The 22,363-nt window shown below is 44.9% G+C and overlaps 1 protein-coding gene across 1 annotated transcript in view; it reads left to right on the top strand.

Moving 5' to 3' along the window:
- Nucleotides 1-10,060: 10,060 nt before the first annotated feature.
- Nucleotides 10,061-22,363, top strand: part of CACNA1I (calcium channel, voltage-dependent, T type, alpha 1I subunit) — a 441,973-nt gene continuing 429,670 nt past the window's right edge. Inside the window, exon 1 of the mRNA XM_015419166.1 lies at nucleotides 10,061-10,350. Coding sequence (XP_015274652.1) covers nucleotides 10,061-10,350 — 290 coding nt within the window. The remainder of the gene's footprint in view (nucleotides 10,351-22,363) is intronic.

Raw genomic sequence — 22,363 nt, 5'->3', positions numbered from 1 at the left:
CTTGGCAACTATCAGTTTATCTAGTGCATTTTATTTTAGTTGAAACCAAGACCATCAACACATCCTTCACTTTGTTGATGACATTAATTTCTTATGTTGCAATAAAACCGCAATGGCTGTGTCCCCCAACAGCAATTAATATATAACAAGGGTCACATTTTGAACTGCCCTGACTTGGATGGCCCAAGACAGCCTGATCGCATCAGATCTCAGAAGCTTGGCAGGGTCAGCCCCGGTTAGTATTTGGATGGGAGACCACAAAGAAATTCCAGGGTCGTTATGCAGAGGAAGGCAATGGCAAACCACTTCTGTTAGTCTCTTGTTGTGAAAACCCTATGAGGTTGCTATAAATTGGCTTTGACTTGACAGCACTACATGTGCACAAACACACATTTTGAATTAACCAAGGGTTAAAGGAACATCAGTAGTGGCTCCTCTCACTGAATCTCCACAGTGAGCTCAGGCACAGAGACTGGCTCTTCACTGAGAAAAGGCAATGAAGATTTTGTCCCGTTTCTGCACTTAGTGGGCCTTCAGCTGTTCACACCCATCCTTACTTTGCTTGCAGATAGAAATCAGGAGATGAGATTTGTGTGCAGAGCATGACAACCTGTGACTGGGGCTGGGGTGGGTGTGGTTCAGCGAAGTACTTGCAGGGCTGATGCCTGAGTATGTTGGGTAGCAGTTGTGATTCCATGCTTGGCAGAATGAAGACCCACAGGCAACAGCTGCAAAATACACTTGCTTAATTCGTCATTCCAGGAGAATGCACACAATCACCAATTCACCAGGGCACACTCCCAGGTTCACTTTAACCCTGTTTGCTTGCACTCCTCCTTTGTTTCCAGCTATCTGCAGCTTTGCCTGACCACTGTCTTCAGAGCACGATCCAATAACTGCCCTCTCCCCCTCGGGTTAGGGCCTGGCACCCTTGGCCCTTGGTCCCACCCATGAGTCAAGCAGCCCAATGGGATGCCCTCTCCCTTGACTGCTGCTGTGAATGCCAACCATCAATGTCCTGTGGTTGGTGTGCCTGGCCACACATGGCCCACTAGTTGGTCCTCTCCAGGTACGTTCCATTTCTTGCCTTGCTGGTCCAACCCCCTGCAGCCCAGGAGATAGTCCATGGCCTCCCAGGGAGTCACACAGCTCTTGATACTGTTTATGTGGCATATATGGAGGTGATCAAAGAGTCCACAGTAATCTTGGAACAATTGGCTAGGAATGCTCTTGCTGCTGTTAGCACAGCTGTTGGATTCCCTTAACTAAGGGTCGTTGAAGATAAAGCAGTGGAAGTCCATATTAAGGAACAGAGCTTGGATCAGGTTGGTGTCCCATCAGACTCTTTCTCCAGAGGAGAACCATTGGATTCCAACACAGAGTTGGAAGTGCTGAAAAGGCCATTACCCAATTTTTGCCAATGTTCAATCTGAGCAACTTGGATTCCGCAACATAGTGATGAGGCAAGGGAGCTGTCCAGCAAGGCAAGAAGGATTCCAGAGTGATACTAATGACCCTCAGTATTTACATTGCCACTGTGGAGCTCACAGCAGTTCTGATGGGTTAAGTGAAGTCAGAAAAATTGCATAGGTGGAAAGGATTAAATCTCCTTTCTACCCCCACTGCCCCTGTCTAAATTGGCCACCCCTGTGATTGCTTCTGTTTCTAAACAGCGGTGATCCATTCAACGTCTTGTCTGCTTTTATCCTGAGGTACAGACAGCTAGTGCTCAGACAAGAAAGAGCTGAGTGCTGTGGTTGCAGCAACAAGAGTCAGACATGTATTGAAGTCCTTGTAGTTTCACCCCTTCCTGGTACAGTAGTGTGTCCAGCTCTTTTGCATTCTATCATAGACCACAGTCCCCCCTGCCACAGGTGTTGAACGACGCTGGGCCCAGGAGGCAGTACTTCTGGAACATCAACCAGGGAAGGTGACTCAGTCTTGCCCTCTGCCTCATGTCAGAGGCTGGACCTTTCCTTAGAAGTTGTGCTAAGAAGAGCAAGCTACTGCTCTGCTTTACAATGTTGACTTCGATTAAGGCTTGTTTCTAGGGTTCAAGGGATGATGTCCTGTATTAGATGGGTGATGTGAACTGTCTGAGGTCAGAGAACCCTGCCCTGTACTTACCCAGTTTGGCAGATGGGGAGGGCAAAAGCCTTCATCTCAGTGGGTCTGGCAGTGCGGTTATGCCCCCTTTAAGGAGCTGTGACTAATAGCTGTGGCTGTTGCCAGCAGGCCCAGAATATGGCTGGGGGATAAGACCACACCTTCATCTGGAGTCTTGTGGTAATACTGTTTCTTGTGGCAGTCCTCTTGGATTTCCTAGATGGGTGGAGCACCAGTGATGATGATGATGATGATGATGATGATTATTATTATTATTATTTGACTTCTAGCCCTCCCTCCCCCACAAGCAGGCTCAGGGCGGGTTATGACAACAATAAATACATAATTCAACATTTAAAATATAACAATTATTAAAACCCAACTCACAATAAAAACAACCAATATCAACAGCAATAGTCGATGACGCCGTTCAGCTGATTCGTCTCCATCTCCGTCTGCTCCCACATAGGTTCCCAGAGGCTTGCAGGTGGGTGGCAACTGATACTGGGGGAACAGGCGGCTGAAAGACAGTGCAGATGACAACAGTGCAGGGGAGGCTGCTATAAATAGGTCTCCGCTGCCTCAACCATAGGCCTGGCGGAACATCTCTGGTTTGCAGGCCCTCTTCTTTAAAAGAGTTGGCACAAGGCTGAGGAGGATATGCCTGGGCCCTCTCTGCGAGACTGAGGAGAAACCCAATGTGGGGGGGGGCACAGGATGATTTTAACCCCCTTGTCTCCTGGTACTGAGGCCACACAGACGACCTACAAAGGACCTGGCAAGGCCAGCCTCTGACATGAAACATGAGGCAGAGAGGGAAAGACTGAGTCACCTTCCGTGGTTGATGTTCTGGATGATGATGATGATGATAATACTTTTGATTTATTAATCGCTTTCCCCACGAGTAGGCTCAAAGTGATTTACAGTTACATTTACACTTTAGACAGGGGACTAACAATGTTTCATAGGGGATAGGAAAGACAACATATAATTCATTTTTAATTGCACACGCTGTAACTGCACAGTGGAAATGTCTCTGGCTTGGATCAGTCATGTCCCAAACGGCTGCATCGACCGGCCTGATGACGTTGGGGCTTCAGGACCCGTATGTCGTATCGCCACACTGCCACTGCCTGGCCGGAGCATCCCACTGCAGGGATTTTTTCTTGTATCCGAGTAGTTTCTACCGCCTTCTGATCCTGGAGCAGGACGTCCCAACCGACAGCTAACACCTTCCCACAGGGGAGTTGGTGTGCCCACCCTCTCTAAGGAGTGGTTCCCATTTTATCTACTCACCGAGGCTTTCGAATCACTGAGTGGACGATGAGCTGGGGACAACAGGCTGGCTGCTCACACCAGCGTGGGGCTCGAACTCACACAGTTTGGATGTTAAGACAGTGGGATATACCCACTGTGCCACCACTCCCCTGGATGTACTGCCTCCTGGGCCCAGCATCTTTCAGTACCTGTGGCAGGGATGACCTCTTAAGCTGAGCCATAGTGGTCCATGCTAGGATGCAAAAGTCCTAATGACAGCCTCTTCCTCTGAGGATGTCTCTTCTGAGTTAGGCTACGAGTTGGTTGAAGTATGATGACCATACAATCCAAACACCTGCCCAGGAGGTAGGGCCAGCGTCATCCTTCCTTCCTATGGATCAACAGATGTGCTCCAAATCACTGTTCCACACACAGAGACTGGGTGGACTGCAGATAAGAGTATGCAGAGCAACGACCTTTGCATGTCTTTGTGTGGGCTGTCCCACACTTTTTTGAAGTCCAAAAGCTGAGAGGATCATAGTTTGTCCAGCCTGGTGGCAATTTCTTCTAGTGCTGATCCCTGTTGGCTGAGGGCCAGTTCTTACATTGTTCACTCCATCTGAAGGTTGCCCCAGACAGTTCCCTGCAGAGACAGTTCACACAGTGGGATATAATGTTTGCATTGCATTTACCATCTGAGATAGCTCAGTTGCCTGGGGTCTCCATAGCAGCGTCAGCCACTGCCCAGAAGTGTCCTGTTTTTGGCTGAAGCGGCTGCAAGCATCGTACCCTGCTGTCTAGTGTGTTGTTGCACAGAAGCAGTTTGCACGGGTCCTCCAAACAGGATAAGTAACATATGAACCGGCCCTGAAGGCAAAGATTCCAGTCTAATTCTTCCCATCCCACTTCACATCTCTTAATCTGCTGCTTTAGGAAGCATCTAAGCACGATCCCAGTGGAATCGGAGGTGGACTGATTGAGGGATTTTATCTGAGCTGGGCAGGGAGGGGGCTGTTCTCAACCAAGGGGTGCTCTTAGCTTCAGGGTGCCTAAATGGGTTAATCTGCTTCTGCATTCATGCAACCTCTAATGAGTTGTTTTAGGCTGCGCAAATTGGAGTAGATAATCTGTCTGATGCAGTGATTCTGATGCAGTGGTTTTCCTTTTTGTAAAAAAATAAAATAATCCCTTGTGAATTGCCAGACCAGTTCTTACCCCCCCCCCAGCAAATGCTCTGAGATGTAAGCCATGCTTCAGTGGCACTTGGAGAGACCCCCCCCCCCCCCGCTTCTCCGGGGCATATGCCTGGCAGCAAGAGTGCAAAACGAAACCCTGAACATTACATTGTGAATGAAAACAGGGATATGCTAACGAGGTTGCTTTCCATACCTTTGTTGCATTGTATTGTTAATTACAACGCTTTGTAAAGCACTGTTTGGAATTGCCGTGGCTTCCACAGCCAAGCCGTTTGGAGCATCATAATAAACAAGTCTTTCCTCCCAGCTGTCCTCACTAACCTTTCCTCCTCTGTATCATTAATGGAATAGAAGTTGGACTCAGGCACAGCATGTTAATAGGCTGTATGGGAAACTCTGATGAGAGTGGACAAGGGGGGATGGGCAGAAGGAAGAGGAGGATCTTCTTGCAGGGGTGTCTTACCTTGGGAGTCGATGCTGGGTCACCTTGAATCAAGGAACTAGCAAAACTGAATGCGACAAATCCTTAGATAGTGATCAAATTAGTATTTGACTTTTGGAATGCTTATGAATTTACTGTAAGAGAGCTCGGTGTGTGTGTTATTTGGAGGTAGGCTTGTGTTTGCAACAGCTGAAAATGGGAAGAGTCTCAGCCACCATTTCTCAGTGCAAACACAATGCCCGCATGTAGCTGCCATCTCCAGAAACCTTGGAGGCATCCATCAAAGCAATGAATTACTCCACTGACCTGTATTATTGTACCAGGGCAGCTGTTGTGGGTCCCTTACAACTTGGACATATATGATTCTGCCTTCTATCAAGTCTGATCATGGGTCCATCTCATCCAGTATTGTGTCCTTTAACTGGCATCGATTTTCCAGGGGGAGACCATCTCCCAGTGTTTCGGGGGAGAAGGATCTTTCACAGCTGAGATCCTTTCAACTGGGGATATCAGGACTGACCCTGGGACCTCGTGCATGCAACACCGTTACGTTACTACTGAGCTATGATTCCTCCCCCCTAGTTCTTTGGTCCTGCCTCGGGCTATGGCCAAAAAACATTTTGAGAAACTTAGTGGATATGGTGAACTGCTGGTATAATGGTGTCTGTTGGTTCCAATTCAGACTGCAATTGCAGAATCTTATGAGTTGAGATCAAGGTGAGCCACTGACAAACTATTTAAAATATCATCCAGTACACCATGTCCTGGTGTTAGAACAATGAACCTTGCATGGAACACAGTGAACAACTATATATAGAAGTTGGTAGAAGGAGGGGAAAGGAAAAGAGAGAGAGGTTTGCATGTATCTTTACACGTTTTCCTATATGATGTAGTAACAGTTCTTAGCTTTAGCATGGTCATTGTGAAAGTGGGGTTATCAAGGACACTATAGAATTATGGGAAAACAGCACTTTATCCAAATTCATTTCTCAACTTAGAGCACCCTTGTAATATTGTGGAGTTATAGGCACCATCTCACATTTCAATACATACCTACTTATACAGTTCATTGAAATTCTAACACATGTTCCTTGGAGTAAAACAATTAGCATTAATTATTATTTGTCTTGAAGGTTTACTCCAATAATGTGGAACTAACTTCTTTTTCTATAAAATTATCTAGTTTCTGTTGCCCTTTCATAATTCAGATGTGACTTGTCAATTTGGCCTTTGTTGCCATATTAATTTCCTCAGTCTAAGCCATGCTTCAGAGAAAAATTTGGACAAATACCAGGCAGTTCAGTTGATGTACGCAGCTTCCTTTTCTTCTGCTTCTTTTCCCCATTTTTATTGGTCAAAAATATTTGCATTTGCACAGTACAAAAAGGAGTTTGAGGTTTTATTTTAAACATTAACACTTATAATCCACCTTTCCAGCATTTGATCTGAAGGTGGGTTGTGCACATGTGCAAGATGTACTAACTTTTGCTTGTACTTTTGCATCTTTAGATGCAGGCCTGATGCCTGATAATAAGCCAGCGCCAGGCCTGATGCCTGATAATAAGCCAATTCCGAGTAGAAAGAACTGAGACACACTATTAGAGTTGTATATATAACAAAGAATGCCCATAGATGGAAGTGGTGGGTGTGGGTAAACTCTGGACAGATTAATGCTTGGAATGTCTAATGGCAGCAGCAGATTTGTATGGGGAGGCGGGGTCTGTGGCAAAACAGCAGGAGGTGCTAGACATCTGGATTAAGCAGCATTGATTGAACATGGGCCATGTAGCATTAAAACAACAAAGACAAACTCATGGATAGAAAGATATGGGAAGCCTGGGAAAGATAACATTCAGCTTTTAGAGTTGAGACAGGATTATGGAGAGATAAGCTCTGTGTTTTGGATCGTTGTCACTGATAAATCCTGTACTGTTGACAATTGGATTTTACTAGAAGTTGATATTTTAAAATGCAATGGCATTGCTACATAAGCTATCCATGTGTGATGCGCTGGTCTTTGAGGTCTTCTGTTGGTAACATGATGAGAGGTAATCCATTCTGTCAGAGAACAGACCAGAACATATCATATAAGGCTCTGGGAGAGGACATGGCACATTCTTCCACCAACAAAGGTACTTCCTTCTTCTACTAAAATATGTTTTGTAAATATGAAAAACCAGCGAAGGATACTTTACAAAGAAATAATGTATTAAAACTTCATTTAATATCCATTCTAAAACCATTGCTCAAAGTGAAGCAACAATGGATCTTCCAAACCACAAGGAGAAGAGTGGTGTTTTTAGGTACATTTCAAAATGGAGACAGGAAATGGAGATAACATGTTGTGATGATAAAATAGTGAATGAAGAATCACATATGCTTCCCTAAACTCCTTGGAGGAAGAGCAGGATAAAAATATACTAGATAGATGTTTGGAGAGATGCTGGAATCCCATACTGGGACCCCAGCAAAACAAAAATGTAACTGCCTACTGCCTTAAGGCACCACAGTGAGATTCCCCAACATGCACCTTCTACTGGGGGCATCATGGGTATCAAGGCCTCTGTTATGGCCCCTTGGCCTTGAAGCAGTTGTCTCAGCCCATGCTTCACTGCCTCTAATCCAGTCTTTTCAAATAAATCCAGCTGAAATCTTCCTTCTTTTTCTATGCTCTGTTACTTGAGATACAATTGTTGGCATTTCTTCTCATGTCAGTCAGTGGTCATTATGCATTCCTGAATGACTTAAACAGCTGTTTTATAAGGCACTGTGCCAGGACCAGCAGAGCTTCGGGGCTACTGTGGTGGAGCCTTCTGTCCTATTATTTCCTGTAACCTTTTGTCACCTTTTGATCAATCTTGGTAAAGAGAGGCAGTATTTCATAGCTGTTCCCTTTGTAGGGCAGAGCCTTGTTTGAAATAAAATAAGCAGGTTGTAATAGCATATTTTCTGTCTGTACTTGCTCAATAGCTACCGTGCCTATTATTTCCGTATGTATATCAGTTTATAGACTGTGCTAAATCTGTGCATAGTACAGCCAGTTTGGATCAGGCCTGTAGCCAGGATTTTTAAACTGGGGGAGCCTTTTAAAAAGTTGGGGGCACCCCCCCACACACACACCCAAGGGAGTGCCACAAATAAAATAATAAAAGAAGAAGTGGGGGGGGGCTGCGCTGGATGGGAAGTCGGGGGGACCTTGGCAGTAAGTCGGGGGGGCTGGGCCCCCGAGATGCCCCCACTGTAGCTACGGGCCTGGTTTGGAATAGTGGGATGATGTCTTGCTTTGGAACTTGATCTCACAAATTTGCCCATGCAAGCTAAATTTTTGATTTCCAGAAATTTTAGTATTTGAGACGTGTGGTAATGAATACATCAAGCGCTGCCACTTCAAATGTGCTTTCAGGTGTTGAAGTCAATGCATATTTGGACTTAAGCAGGAATCTTGGCGGAATCTGAAAATGCAGAAGACAGGATGGATGAAATGCTCTGTGTTGGCCATGTAGAATCAGCAGAGTGACTCAAAACCCAGATTAAGAAGGGATTTAGGAGGTTTAATTAAGCAGCCAGAAATATGACATCATCAACAGGATTTTAAATGGGCTTTAGTGAATGAAGAAAATGGCTAAAAGACACTGTGGGGTGAGATGCCCATATTTGAGAAGATTAGACACCAAGTCACACAAGCAAATGACATGTTGAGAATATGAGTTGGGTAGATCCATATGCCACTCAGAGTGTGGCAGAACAACTGCGATTGCATTAGTGCATGAATAATTTACTGGAGCTGCGGTGGCTCAAGTGGTTAAGATGCTGAACTGTAGGCTGTGGAAGTCAGTAGTTCAGCAGTTCGAGACCCGAGTGTGCCACATGACGGAGTGAGCTCCCGCCTCTTGTTCCAGCTCCTGTCAACCTAGCAGTTCGAAAGCAAGAAATTGCAAGTAGATAAATAGGTACCACTTCAGTGGGAAGGTAACAGCGTTTAGTCATGCTGGCCACATGACCACGGAAACGTCTTCGGACAGCGCTAGCTCTTTGGCTTTGAAACGGAGATGAGCACCACAACCCTAGACTCGGATTCGACTGGCTTTCGAGCAAGGGAACATTTACCTTTTTATGAATAGTTCACAACATGACACATATGTAGCATTCCAATACATTAGGGTAACTTTACGGCAGCCCATGAGACCAAGGATAACTAACAAACAAACTGTGCACAGATCCAATAAATGCAGATCCAATATCTGCTTATCACAATTTTTCCAGGTTCTGTCAAACCAAATATTCTGAACATGGAATTTCCATGGTTTTTAAAATGTCATTTTCCTGACCCAAAATAGCCCCAAGGAGTCACTATTAGTCCTGTTGCTGAAACTTAAATGTTTGAATTGCCTGTGTAAGTTTCCCTAATATGGTAAATAGAGGCTTAATAGAGGCGTTTGCCACTATGTAAGCCGCCCTGAGCCCGCATTGCGGGGAGGGTGGGGTATAAATTGAATAAAATAAATAAATAAATAAATAAAATTAATAGGCATTTTAGGTCAGGGGTACTTTAGGCCTTCCCAACCCCTTCTCACAGGTTGTGATCCTCATCCAAATAAGACCCCACAGCCCTGAAAATTGTTTCCACACGGAAATCCCAGTACATGTCTGGTTTGGCCTGGAGTGGATCCAGAAGCAGTGTAACATGTAGTTTGGCCTTCTATATGAAAGCTTGATCGGGTATAACTGGGCCTTGGTTGAGGTCTGTGATGAAGTATCCTGGACATTGCTGAGACTAGTTGGCAGTAAGTAAATGTATTTGCAGTCAGGCTCTGCTGCCAATGGTGTCTGTACTGCAGGCTAAAATGTTGCCTTTTAATCATAAATGTTTTTATTGAGACAGAGTGAGGAGGAGTTATGAAAAGTGCTCATTATGGCCTGGAATGAGGAGGACATTAGTAAGCAGGTCTGTCATTCCAGTGTTGCCAAACCAAAAATAGTCACACTGAGTGCTTGGTGGTGGGCTGTTCTACAGCAGTGTCTTTTTTTCCCTCTCCAGGGGTTCTCAATTCATGCCAGCATGGCAGAACAGGGCTCCCACCCCTCCTCTGCCTGGCATTCGGGGAATCCATCTGCTCACAACCCCACTCTGTGCCCTCTGGAACGTGTGGATCTGGGAATTACTGAGCAACTGACCCCCTTGGAGCAGCCACCACCATCCCCAGATCTGGGCGATGACGACGAAGATGACGACGTTGAGCCTCTACCAGACCCAGACGTACCATACCCTGATTTGGCTCCTGTGGTTTTCTTCTGCTTAAAACAGACCACCAGTCCTCGGAACTGGTGCATCAAGATGGTGTGCAATCCATATCCTTTCAAAGCCATGAGCTGTGCTTTCTAGCTTTTCTTTATCTTCTCAGCCCTTTTTTTGTCCTCCTGCCCTTGCAGACCACCTGACAGGTAAGAGATGGCGTTACTTACATATTTAATGAATCACTTTGTTCCCTGCTTACATTTAAACAGTGCCTCAGCCTCAACAATATGTGATCAAAAGGAGCTGCTGGCGAAAGGAAAGACTTCAGAGAGAGCTCTGGTCAGTGGGAATTAAAAAAAGCCAGAGAGGGAGCCAGCAAGAAGAAAGGGGACAGGCATATTTGAAAATGTTTTTCCCCTTCATCTCCCTCTTTGCTTTTCTCTGCTACCAAAGGAGTGATATTGTGACTCTTTGAAAGCTTAGAACATGAGAGGTAGTGTTGTTTACCCAGTTCCAGGTGATCTTTACATTGTGTGGCATGTATCTGTTTTATGTTATATGATAGACTGTGTGGTAGATATATGATTGGAAATTCCTTGATTTTCTAGAAGGACTTGGGTATTCAGCTTTGTCAAGGCCTATAACTCTGACAGCTATAAATACGTATAGATGACAAGAATATTCACAGCTCTAAAAGAAAAAGCTGATAATTTGCTAAGGTTGGATTGAGAACTTTAATGGTTACACTGATCTCTAACTCTGATGTGATGTGTAGAGGAGATCTGGTGTGCCTACATTATTCTACAAGTGTGGCCTCATTCATTTCTTGTATTCACATGTATTGTACTAATTACATTCACATGTATTGTACCCAAAATCGAGGAAATCCTTGTTGCAGTGAATCCTCTCCATTTTGAATGAACTGTATCCTAGGGGCAGGGACAGAAGGGCCAGTAATTTATTCTACTGTTCCAAGCACCATTCCCATTCAGCATCCCTTCAGTTAAGTGGGACTTGAGCAGCAGCAAATGCCTTCGGGATGTGACCATGAGTGGAAACTCCCTTCATCTCTACCAAATTGCTGCTAGGCAATTCTGCCCCCATCTTAGCCACATCATGTCTATAATAAACGGCATCTTTCAGAGACCCGCTGCTTCCTCTCACTCACCCTCCACTTGCTGTGTGGGGCTGTGCTCTGTGCTCCACTGTTGTCCAACCAGCAGCTAAGATAATGGGATTTGAAGGGTATCAAGATAATGCTGGGGTGCAATGAGCAATCAAGCATGTGACTGCAGCAACGGCAGGTATCCTAACTCCCTCGGAAGGCTACTGTATTGTAGAGCAGAAGTTTTCTCCATGACTCGTTGCAGACAGAAAATATAACAGGAAAAGCTGTTTTCTTGCGCTTGCCCTCCGTGCAGCCATTTATAGGTAGCCCTTGGGCCAGCCAGGAGGCTTAACATTCTAAGGAGGTTCTGTCCCTTCCCTGAATTGCCAGCATAAGCTAACTTGTGATGACTGGATGCTTCATGATCTGAGCAAACCTGGACATGACTCTAGGTAGGGCAAACAAAGAATGTTAAGGGTGAGGTGCAGTGGTGCAAACTATGGAGACATCAGTAGCCAGCAATCCCTCTCGCCAGAGGCTCTTGAATGTGAACCTTTCGCAATGATACCTCCTTGAATCACCAAAGACCTTGTGGTCCCCAGCCCTACTCATCAATGGAGGCAATGTATTTGGGGAGAATGGACAGGGGTGCAGTGGAGCAAAAGGTTCCATCTCAGGGGACTAGATGCTTGGGAAGGAGGTGGAGCCTGGGAGAGGTAGCCATGCCAGAAGCATGTACAAGCACTCTTTGGGCCAAGTTGTTTGCTCTGTGTGATCTGAAGAAGAAGTGAAGAGGTTGGATTTATACCCCACCTTTCACTCAGAGTCTCAGAGTGGCTTACAAACTCCTTTCCCTTCCCCTCCCCACAACAGACATCCTGTGAGGTAGGGGGGGCTGAGAGAGCTCTTTTGAGAACTGCTCTTTCGAGAACACCTCTGACAGAACTATGGCTTGCCCAAGGTCCCCCAGCAGCTGCAAGTGGAGGAGTGAGGAATCAAACTTGTTTCTCCCAGATTAGAGTCCACACACTTAACCACTACATCAAACTGGCTCTCAGTGATCTGTCCAGAGTATTAAAATAATGTATTCACTAATATTTGAAGGCTTCTTGATTCCTAACTGAATGCAGTTCCTTGCCATTCAGCAACTGCTCCAGCTGGCAGCTCTAAATCTTTTTGCTGAGTACATTCAGCCCTGCTTTACCCTAGGCTCAGCAACTACATTGCAAATGGATTAATCTGCCAGCAAAATGCTGAATCCTTATGACATGGTCTGATGTAATATGGTTCAGCACCCACACTTGGATTGTTAGTTTATTGATTCATTTAGCAATCTGAATAGCCCTGACTAGCTTGATCTCATAATGAGGGTCAGCCATGGTTAGTGCTTGGATGGAACGCTACGAAGGAAGACCAGGGTTGCCATGCAGAGGAAGGCAATGGCAAGGCACCTTTGTTCATCTCTTGCCTTGAAAACACCATGGCTGGGGCCGTGCTGAGTTGGCTGTGATATAATGGCACACAACTATTATTTAGTTGGTTAGTTCTTAGTTATATTTACAAGTTGGTTGGTCTGCAAGAAATAAAAAAGAAGGGGAAAACGGTAATAACATCTCCCACCCTCTGTAGCCCTTCAGGCTTTGATAAACTCTCATGTACTTGAGTAGGCTAATTTATCCTTCCTTCCTTTCCCCATTTAACTGACTTTCAGCTGCCTTCAACGTTCTATGTATTCTCAACCCTGAAAATTAGCCGGGGGGGGGGGACAACTTATGAGGGTTTTTGAGGGCTCATTTTCAAGCCATATATTTCTGCATACAGTGGAGTCTCCCTGACTATGTAGAAACTCCTGCCTTGTCTGTGAATGGCATATTTTTGCTGTTTCTGTGGTTGGCCTGAGCCAATCACTTTGTTTTTAGATATAGTGATATCCCCATTTTTCTCAAATGGGACTCCAGGCAATGGACTATCCAGCCTGCAATTAAGACCTGCCTTTCAAGCCCTGCTATCTGTGCCTCTGCCTTCAGAGGTGAGGCGGCTGATGACTAGAGACGGGGCATTGTCAGTGATGGCATCTTGCCTTTGGAACACATTCCCCTTCAGGCATGCCTGATGCCTACTTTATTGTGTTTTAGGCACCAGGCCAAAACACATCGTGTAATTAGGGGTTTTATCATTCCAGCTTTTTTAGTGGTCTGCTTTGGTCTGAGGCCTGTTTTCTGGATAGTTTTATGCTTTTTATGTCTCTGGGCTTTTTTTTAAAAAAATGGCTTTTGTTTTTGTAATGTTAACTTATTATTTTAATTGTTAAGCTGCTCTGAGAAGGACTCTGATGAGGAGGCATAGAAATTTCTTAAATAAAATAAGTCCAGGCAGGGGGTCATAGTAAATATTTCCGAAGAGTGATACATTTTTTTGTGGTCGGATGTACAGTACATATTAGTTAAAAAAAAATTTTTAAATTTTATTTATGTCATTTTCACAATATACATGTATAAAATATTATCTTGTTACATTACAGGAGTCTTTAGTTTTTACATAATAATACACTTTTGACCATCGGTTTAAGAATTCTATTTCATCTTTACCATGTAACCATATTAGTTAAATTTTAACTAACTTTCAGTTTGGGGGGAGGGAACAAAGAACTAGCTGTTGAGACGTTCATAATAAGGGTTCTCTGTGTCTTTGCATGAGGAATTACACTTTTTATTCTGGGTGACATTTTGGAGGATGTTCAGGAAGACTTTCTTGAATTTTATAAAGCTGTCTGAGTTTAAGAATCTTGAACTTCTGGGATCTGAGTTGGACATTCTACATTAGAATGCACGTCTTTGCTATCCGGAAATTACTTTAGTTAAAAAACACATGACTGAATGTGCTGTTGCCACAGATGGATAATAGCCTATGTCTCAGTGGTGGGTGGGGATGAGAGGGAAGGGAAAGAGAAAGGTGGGTCACTTGGTCTAATTGTTGATGACTGCAACCTGAATGAGTAGTGTGAATTAGTTGTTCATATGAAAAAGGATAGATGACTTTGCTACTGTTTGAAAGGATCATTTTTTAAACATGCCTTTTCAGAGACAGAGACACACAGAGAGAGATAGAGCATTATTCCACACTATCTCACTGTTCTTTCTATGTGCCTCCAGTGCATTTTTCTAGCCTCCACTCTTTATGAGGAACATAACTGTTGTGTAGAAATGATTATTGAAAGCTCAGATGCCTTACTTTTGCCTTTCTGTCTTTTCAGCAAATGTAATTCCTTTTGCAGTGAGCCTCATATGGAAGCTTGGGTCAGACATTCACACAGGACCCTTTGCTATTGTGTGATCTAAAGTACAATCCGTTCACACGAGCAATGTGATTTGTGAGCCAGCTGCATCTCAGCCGTAGTACTTTCTGGAGACCTTAGTTGTTAAACTAGCAGATTAGATTCATAAGTTTTAGACTGGTCGCGTGAATAGACATCTCTCATGCGTGCCTCCCAGAAGTGTTCACAAATTGATCCGCTTCACTGGTTGGCTAGGAGATTCCTAGCGCTGTCTGTGTTTGACTTGCTATTACAGAACTGGTGGATGTTTCGGCACGATGACATTTCTGTTTTAGATGGCTTATAAAAAAATGATGGTCTTGTCCTTTTAAATCTGTTTGTAGTCGATTTATGAGTCCTGGACCACAAAGAGAGTAATGAAGTAGTTGTCAGGGTAATATGAAAAATGTGACTGGTAGTAGGCTGGGCTTTGAGGCCAGAAAGCAGAAAAGTGTTAAAAAACAAATGATATGAGCTTGGTTTATACCCAAGTTTGTGACAGCAGAATGCAGCAAATTGAGGTAATGAAATCCTGAGAGTGCGGAGTGGGCTCTACCACTTCAGACTGCAGATGGGGGGAGTGTCTTTTAATGTTCCAGGTGTAAAAACAAATCTCTGCAAATATTAAACTAGAAGATCAGAGTTGGGGTAAGCAGAGAGAAATGAAGAGGTTTTCTTCACTGAGCAGGAGATTGGATTAGATGGCCCATAATTCCCTTCAAACTCTGTGATTCCAGTTCAGCCTGTCTCCTGCTGTGACAATTCATTACTTCCAGGGAGTTGTGTGCGTGTGTGTTTAAGGATAGGAGAAAAAATATATGATTTCCCACCTGAAGTCTGAAGAGATCACATCACCTCAGGTCTCCGCCACCTCATTACCATCTCATTCTATTGCATGTATGGACCAGGCATCATGAGTCAAAAAAGGAAAACAAGGCCAAATATGGAAAGCTGAAGAACCTAAGCCAAACTGGCACCTAGGAGCACAGATCCAAAGTGACAAACAGGAATTGGAGAGGAACAAAACAGAGCTCAAGTGACAGCTGCAGAGCTATGATTTATTTATAACATTTGTTCTCTCCTTCCAAAGAGTGTTGGGTGGTGTAAATGGGTTATTCCTTTTTATTCCCACAACAACCTTGTGAGGTAGGTTAGACAAAGGCCATCCCATGAGTTCATGGCTGAGTAGAGATCTGAAAACTGGGTGAGTCTCCCTGACCCAGAATTTATCCACAAGGTCACACTTGTTTTTGACTGAAACACTACAGTTTCTTGTATACTTTGTGTTTGGCAAGAAATGCTATTTTTGCATTGGTATTTTCAGCTGAAGAGAGGGTAATGTGTGTGTATATGTGTAATATAAACATTATATCTATAATATAATCTGTCAGTCTGCCTTTAATTGGTCATTTTGGCATGCATTTGTTCCCAAGATTTCTTTCAAATTGTGTCTTTTTTGATACCCTTTCTCACTGCTGAGGGAGCTGTGTTTTTAAAGGCAGACTCATTACTTACAATTAGACAAAGAAACTAGATGAGACAGCTTCGCTATTGTTTCCTCTGTTTCAGATTTGCATATAGCAGCACATGCTGAAGGAGCTGAATTGCAGATATTGCACAAATATTTATTAGCAGATGTCTGTTTCCCTTGGAAGAATTCAGGGTCTTTATATATGTTAACATTGTACGTTAGCAAAAGCTAGTTTTTGGCCAAAGTTTATTTGGGCAAGATAAAAATTTACATCACAAATGAAGCACGCCTCAGAAAATGAGGCACAAATGCAAGATAATTCTTTATAGTTTTTTTTTAAAAAAAATCAAAGCTTAAAGAGATAAAGTAGTTGCAGTAGTAAACAGCAGCCATATGTCTCTCTAGCAGAGGGCCCCACAGTGAGACAAGCTGTGAGTGTCATTGAATCTCCCTTCTGGAAGTCTTCCACCTCTTGTTGCATGATCGCCTCCGCTTAATTTGATGCCATTGGCTGATCTGCTCTGAGGTCACAGAGCAGATCATGCATGCACGCATGGCTGTTCTAATGTTACCAAAGGGCTTTCCAACTTAGATGTAGCCTGCATACAGGACAGGCAGCGGCTTAGTGAGGATCCTGAGTCCATTTGCAATGTAAGACGAATTAAACAACTTTAAAGAAGAATGTCATGGGCTTTCAAGTGACACACCTTGTTGTGCGTGCCTATGAGCTCAGGGATCTTGGATCTTTTCACCTGGAAGTGACAGAAGGATGTATGTATGTGATGGTACAGAGAGGTTTTTTTACCCACAAGGATCTTGGTGTATTTTATAATCTCTAGTGTACATTTACCAGCAGACTGGTGTAGGATTTTCTCATGTGTCATGTTTACTTTGGGAAATGCTATGGAAATTGCCTTGTGCCATTTCAGTGCCATCCCCAATTTATCCACGAGAGTTGTTAAGATGCCCTTTTAATCTCCTCTGCCAGCAGTGACGATCTCCAGTTAGAACTGGAATTAGGAAGTATGACCCAAATTCATGTAACGCACAGTATGATAAGATCCATGAATGTTTTCTGTAGTGTTGTGTCTGCAGCTGAGAGCAAAAGCATATGTGTCGTGTCAGCAGTATATTGCATCATTAGTCAAGACTGACTTCACTCACCAGCAAGAAGAGAAGAAGGATCCCTTGTGGGCCCTGAGATGCCCATGGTACAGGCTCCTCCAAATGCTTTGCAGGCAGATTCTGTGGCTCTTCCCCAGCAACCAGGCCTGGTCCCCCTCCCCAAGAATTCAACTCACCACGAGTGTCCTGAGGAGACCTGCGTCCTGTCAGTACCTCTGGCTAGGTTTGCCAACTCTGGCTTGGGAAATTCCTAGAGATTTCGGGGTAGTTTCTGGGGAGGGACTTCAGTTTCTCCTAGACTATGTGGGATACCACCCTCCAAAGCTGCCATTTCTTTCCCCCAGGGGAACTGATATCTGTAGTCAAGAGATCAGTTGCAATTTTGAGGGAGCTCCAGCCTCCACCTGGAGATTGGTAACCCTACCTCTGGCTGGCTCTGAGCTGCTGTAGGATCCTGGTCAGGACCCCACACCCCCACAGTCTCCCCATACCATTGGGAATGAAGACAGAGAAGGAGCAGGGTTAGGGTTTCTAGCCTCCAGGTGGGACCTGGAGATCTCCCGCTTTTACAACTGACCTCCAGCTGACAGAGATCAGCTTCCCTGGAGAAAATGGCTGCTTTGAAGGGTGAACTCTATGGCATTGTACCACACTGAGGCCCCTCCCTTCCCCAAGCCCCACTCTCTCCTGGCTCCACCCCCAAAGTCTTCAGGTATTTTCCAGCCCAAACCTGGCAACCCTAAGCAGGGTGGTAGCATGGACCCAGCAAAGGAAAGCCCCCAGCAGCCTGAGGCCTACCTCATTGCAGCCTTTCCCAGGAGAAGGAAGGGCCATCTTGACAGGAGCCAGGGCCTTAACCAGGCTACGGGGAAGGTCAGGGTTCCCAGCCTCCTATATAAGCCTGCAAATGGATAGATGCCTTGCTGGTTCAACAGTTCCCACTAGTCTCTCGTATCTGGAGTCAGAGCCAGTGTGGTGTAGTGGTTAAGAGTGGCAGACTCTAATCAGGACAACCAGGTTTAATTTCCCACTTCTCCACATGCAGCCAGCTGGGTGACCTTGGGCCAGTCACAGGTCTCTCAGAGCTGTTCTCTCAAGGGCAGTTCTCTCAGAGCTCTCTCAGCCCCACCTACCTCACAGGGTGTCTGTTGTGGGGAGGGGAAGGGAATGGAGATTGTAAGCCACTCTGAGACTCCTTGGGTAGTGAAGGGTGGGGTATAAAACCCTTCTACTCTTCTTCTAACCAAGAAAAAGCTGGTCTTTCGTCTTCAGCTTCTAGCATGGTGTTTGTGTGGGGATTCCTGCTCCAAGCTCCTGCATCAGCTTGAGGAACCTGCTTTTCACCCTTGCCATGCCTGCACAGGCTGTAGAGCCTCCTTGCCCCATACAAGCCTTCTGTTCCTTCTCTGCTTCCCTGTGTGGAGACGGTTGCAACTTACTAGGGACCCAGGGACAGTCAGCCTACACTGCCAACCAGACTGGGACACAAGGGGCATGTGACAGTGAACCTCAGCCTGGCACCCATGGGTGCCATGGTTCCTGCACATGTGTTTCCTGGTGTCTACCTAACTTTTGCATCTTTGGGATAGCTGACTAAGTAGCAGAGCTCTGAACTCCGGGCAAGTACATGGCATCTGTGTACTAGCTCTAGGGTTGCCAATCTCCAGGTGGGGCCTGAAGATCTCCTAGAAGTACAATGGATTTCCAGAATACAGAGGTCCTTGGAGAGAATGACTGCTGAGAAAATAGTGGAATCTAAGGCGTTACACCCCACTGAAGTCTCTCCCCTCCTCAAACCTCCCCAGGATCCACGCTCAAATCTCCCAGAATTACTCAACCCACTGTTGGCAGCTCTAAACTGCACCCTCGTCTTGGTCATAGATATAGACTTTCTTATATTTTGGGGCTTGACAAATTTTCTCTGTGGCCACAGAAGAACAAACCCTCCCCTTTCTCTTCAAATGGAAATAAACAGCGTCTTTCCCCTCCAGCCAAAAGCCAGTCTAGGTTTTCATCTGCTTCCTAGGAGCAGGAGGCATCACCTTTGTATCCACAGGGGGCATCATTCATTCAATCAATTTCTATGCCGCCTCTTCAGAGGCTGGCTCAAGGCAGCTTACAATTAAGAAACACAATATTAAAACACAAACCAGTAAAACACAAGCCCAATATAAGCAGCACAGAACTTATGCATAAAACAGAAGCAGACAATTAAAAAAATGGGCAAGATAGCCCTGACCTGGATAGCTCAGGCAAGCCTCATCTTGTCAGATCTTGGAAGCTAAGGAGGGTCAACCCTGGCAAGTATTTGGATGGGAGACCTCCAAAAAATACCAGGGCTGGGAGGCCAGAGGCAGGCTATCAAGCCACTTCTCTGAGCCTTCTCTGTAGGAGTCGCCAGAGGTCACCATGACTTCCAGGCATGGACACACACAAACACACAAATGCAAAAAACAACCCCCCCCAGGGGTCATTTCCGGCAGGAGCGCACAGGAGCAGAGCTCCAGCAGTGAAGAGCCCAGGGGGCGGGCACATGCAACAAGCCCTGCCCCCTGCTCCGAGCAGCCCTCAGTCAGAGCAAGAAGCAGCCAGGTAAATTTCAGAGCCCCCCCCCGCCCCCCAGATAGCAAGGGGAAGGGTGCTGCCATAGAAAATGCCCTCTCTCTGATTGTCACCTGCCTCCCATCTGAAGGCCAGGGGCACAGAGAGCAGGGCTAGAAAGGCAGATTTTAATCAGCAGGCTCAAAACTATGAGAGGAGACAGTTCTTCAGATACCCCGATCCCAAGTAATTTAGGGCCTTAAAGGTAAGAGCCACCACTTCAAATTGTGCCTGGAAACAGACGGGGAGCCAGTGCAGACCTTTCAGCACAGTAGCCTGGCTCCTGCATTTTGGACCAACTGAAGTTTCCAAACCATATTCAAAAGCAGCCTCACATACAGCGCTTTACAATAGTCTAACCTGGATGTGATCAAAGCATGGATTGCTGGAGCAAAATCACACATTTGACAGTGGCCATAGCTGGCTGTTCAGAAGAAGCTCCCTGCGTTGGAGGAAGATACTTGGCTTGGGACCTCCTAACATTTTCTAATTGGCCTCAGCCTCTATGGCAGCCATGTTGCGGTGGTTCACAGTCACACTACTCCTTCTCAAAACGCTCAAAAGTGCCTACTAGCTCAACAAAGGTGGGGACCCCTGCTCTCTAGGATTTTTCTGTTCATTCTCATACCCTGCATCCAAATCCTGCCCTGGGTGTGCACACTGTCACCCCTCCTAAGAAGCTGCTCATCCCTTTTAAAAAATGTTTTCCAGCCACAGTGCAGCAGCAGGTTTTCTCGTGTACCTCCAACATAAGCTGTCATGGGTGGATACATGGTAGGGTTGCCAGCCTCCTGGTGGGGCATTACAGCTGATCTCTCAGAATTACATCTGATTTCCTGACTACAGAGATTAGATCCCCTGGATAAAATGGCTGCTTTGGCATCATACCCTGCTGAGGTCCCTCCCCTTCCCCAAACCCCGCCCTCCCCAGGCTCCACCCCCAGATCTCCAGGAATTTCCCAACCTGAGTTGGCAGTCCTAGGTTAAATACTGCATAAGTGTCACATTTAACCCACACTAGTTGCTTGTGACAGACCATGAAACTAGAATTCTTAGGGGCGCTCTTTCAGTAACATGGAGCCTCCACTGAGACATTGTATGTATTGCATATCCAAATGTGGATCTGGAATTTATATGATTACTTTTGCTTTTCAGGTTTCTGTTACAATGAAAATTCTTCCATATGGCCTATACATCTTGAAACTCTCCCCTTTTGGGAGGTCAATATTATAGATGGGAGCATGAAAGCAAGAATGAGCATGCCATTAAAAAGATCAATATAAGAAACAGGGAAATAACAAGGCATATTATGCAGTTCATTGACTCAGTTGCTTTGCTTTTCTTGCTATCAGTACACATCCTGCTTTGAGTCTTTGGCAGCTGTTGCTCCTGAGAAATTTCCACTTGACTTCACTGGTGTTGACTTAAGTGTTCTAGGACCAGTAAGAAAAAAAGGCATGTTAAGTGCCAAAAACCACAGCTGAGCCAAAACCACTCTCACAGGTTTGGTTTTGCATAGTGTAAACATATACACTTTTACCAATTTTTGGCACATTCCTTAAAAATTGAGTCTTAGTGCTGGGGCATGACTGCTTCCTTAAGGGACTTGATTGCCTTCCATAAAATAGCCTCAGAACCTGATTTTCCGCATAAGTTGCCTATGTTTAGCTTTAAGGGCAGCTTTCAGTGTCAAAAGGAATGACGTTACTTGAGACTACTGAAATCTTCACATGTTAGGGATGTACATTAAGAACAGCCAGTAACACTCAGGAATCTTGGGATCTGTCTTTTTATTACTGTGCCTACTCCTTGGACTTAGAATTAACATATCAGAGGAAGGGGCTACAGCAAATATGTGATTATCAGGGATGCTTACCAATCAGCAGACTTTCAGACATATCTAACTACCCAAGAGGATTTCACAGAGAGGTCTGTCTTTTCAAAGTGCTTGCTGGCTCACTGGCTTACAGAAATCTTTAATTCTATACAGGGCTTTTTTGGTAGCATAATAGGCCACACCCAACAAAACTCTGAAGCCAGCCGGAACTCCGTTCCTGTGCGTTCCTGCCCCAAAATAGTCCTGAATCTATATAAATAGTGGTCCCTCAGTACTGTGTGTGCACTGAAGTCAGTAATAGACCACAGTGCCAAGCCACTTAATTAAACAATATCCCTTGGCTAGTGTTAGATACAAGACTCAGATAAAAAAATAGAGGAGGATTATAAAATGATGAATAAATTAAAGATAGCAGCTAGACAAAAACACTGTGTTGTAATAGGTGATTTTAACTACCCACACATTGATTGGGTCAATATGTGTTCTAGTCAAGAAAAAGAGATTGAGTTTCTAGATGACTGTGCTATGGGGAGAAGCGATCCTTGATTTGGTCCTAATTAACACTCAAGACCTGGTGAGAGATGAAAAAGTGATTGCACTGCTTGGGAACAGTGATCATAATGCTGTTGAGTTCAACATTTGTATAAATAGGGAATTGGCCAAAAAGACTG

The sequence above is a fragment of the Gekko japonicus genome, unplaced genomic scaffold (genome assembly GCF_001447785.1).
Source record: "Gekko japonicus isolate JY-2015 unplaced genomic scaffold, Gekko_japonicus_V1.1 scaffold37, whole genome shotgun sequence".
NCBI classification, from domain to species: Eukaryota; Metazoa; Chordata; class Lepidosauria; order Squamata; family Gekkonidae; genus Gekko; species Gekko japonicus.
Note: the sequence above shows the minus strand (reverse complement) of the source record. Positions and strands in the feature narration are given on the sequence as shown.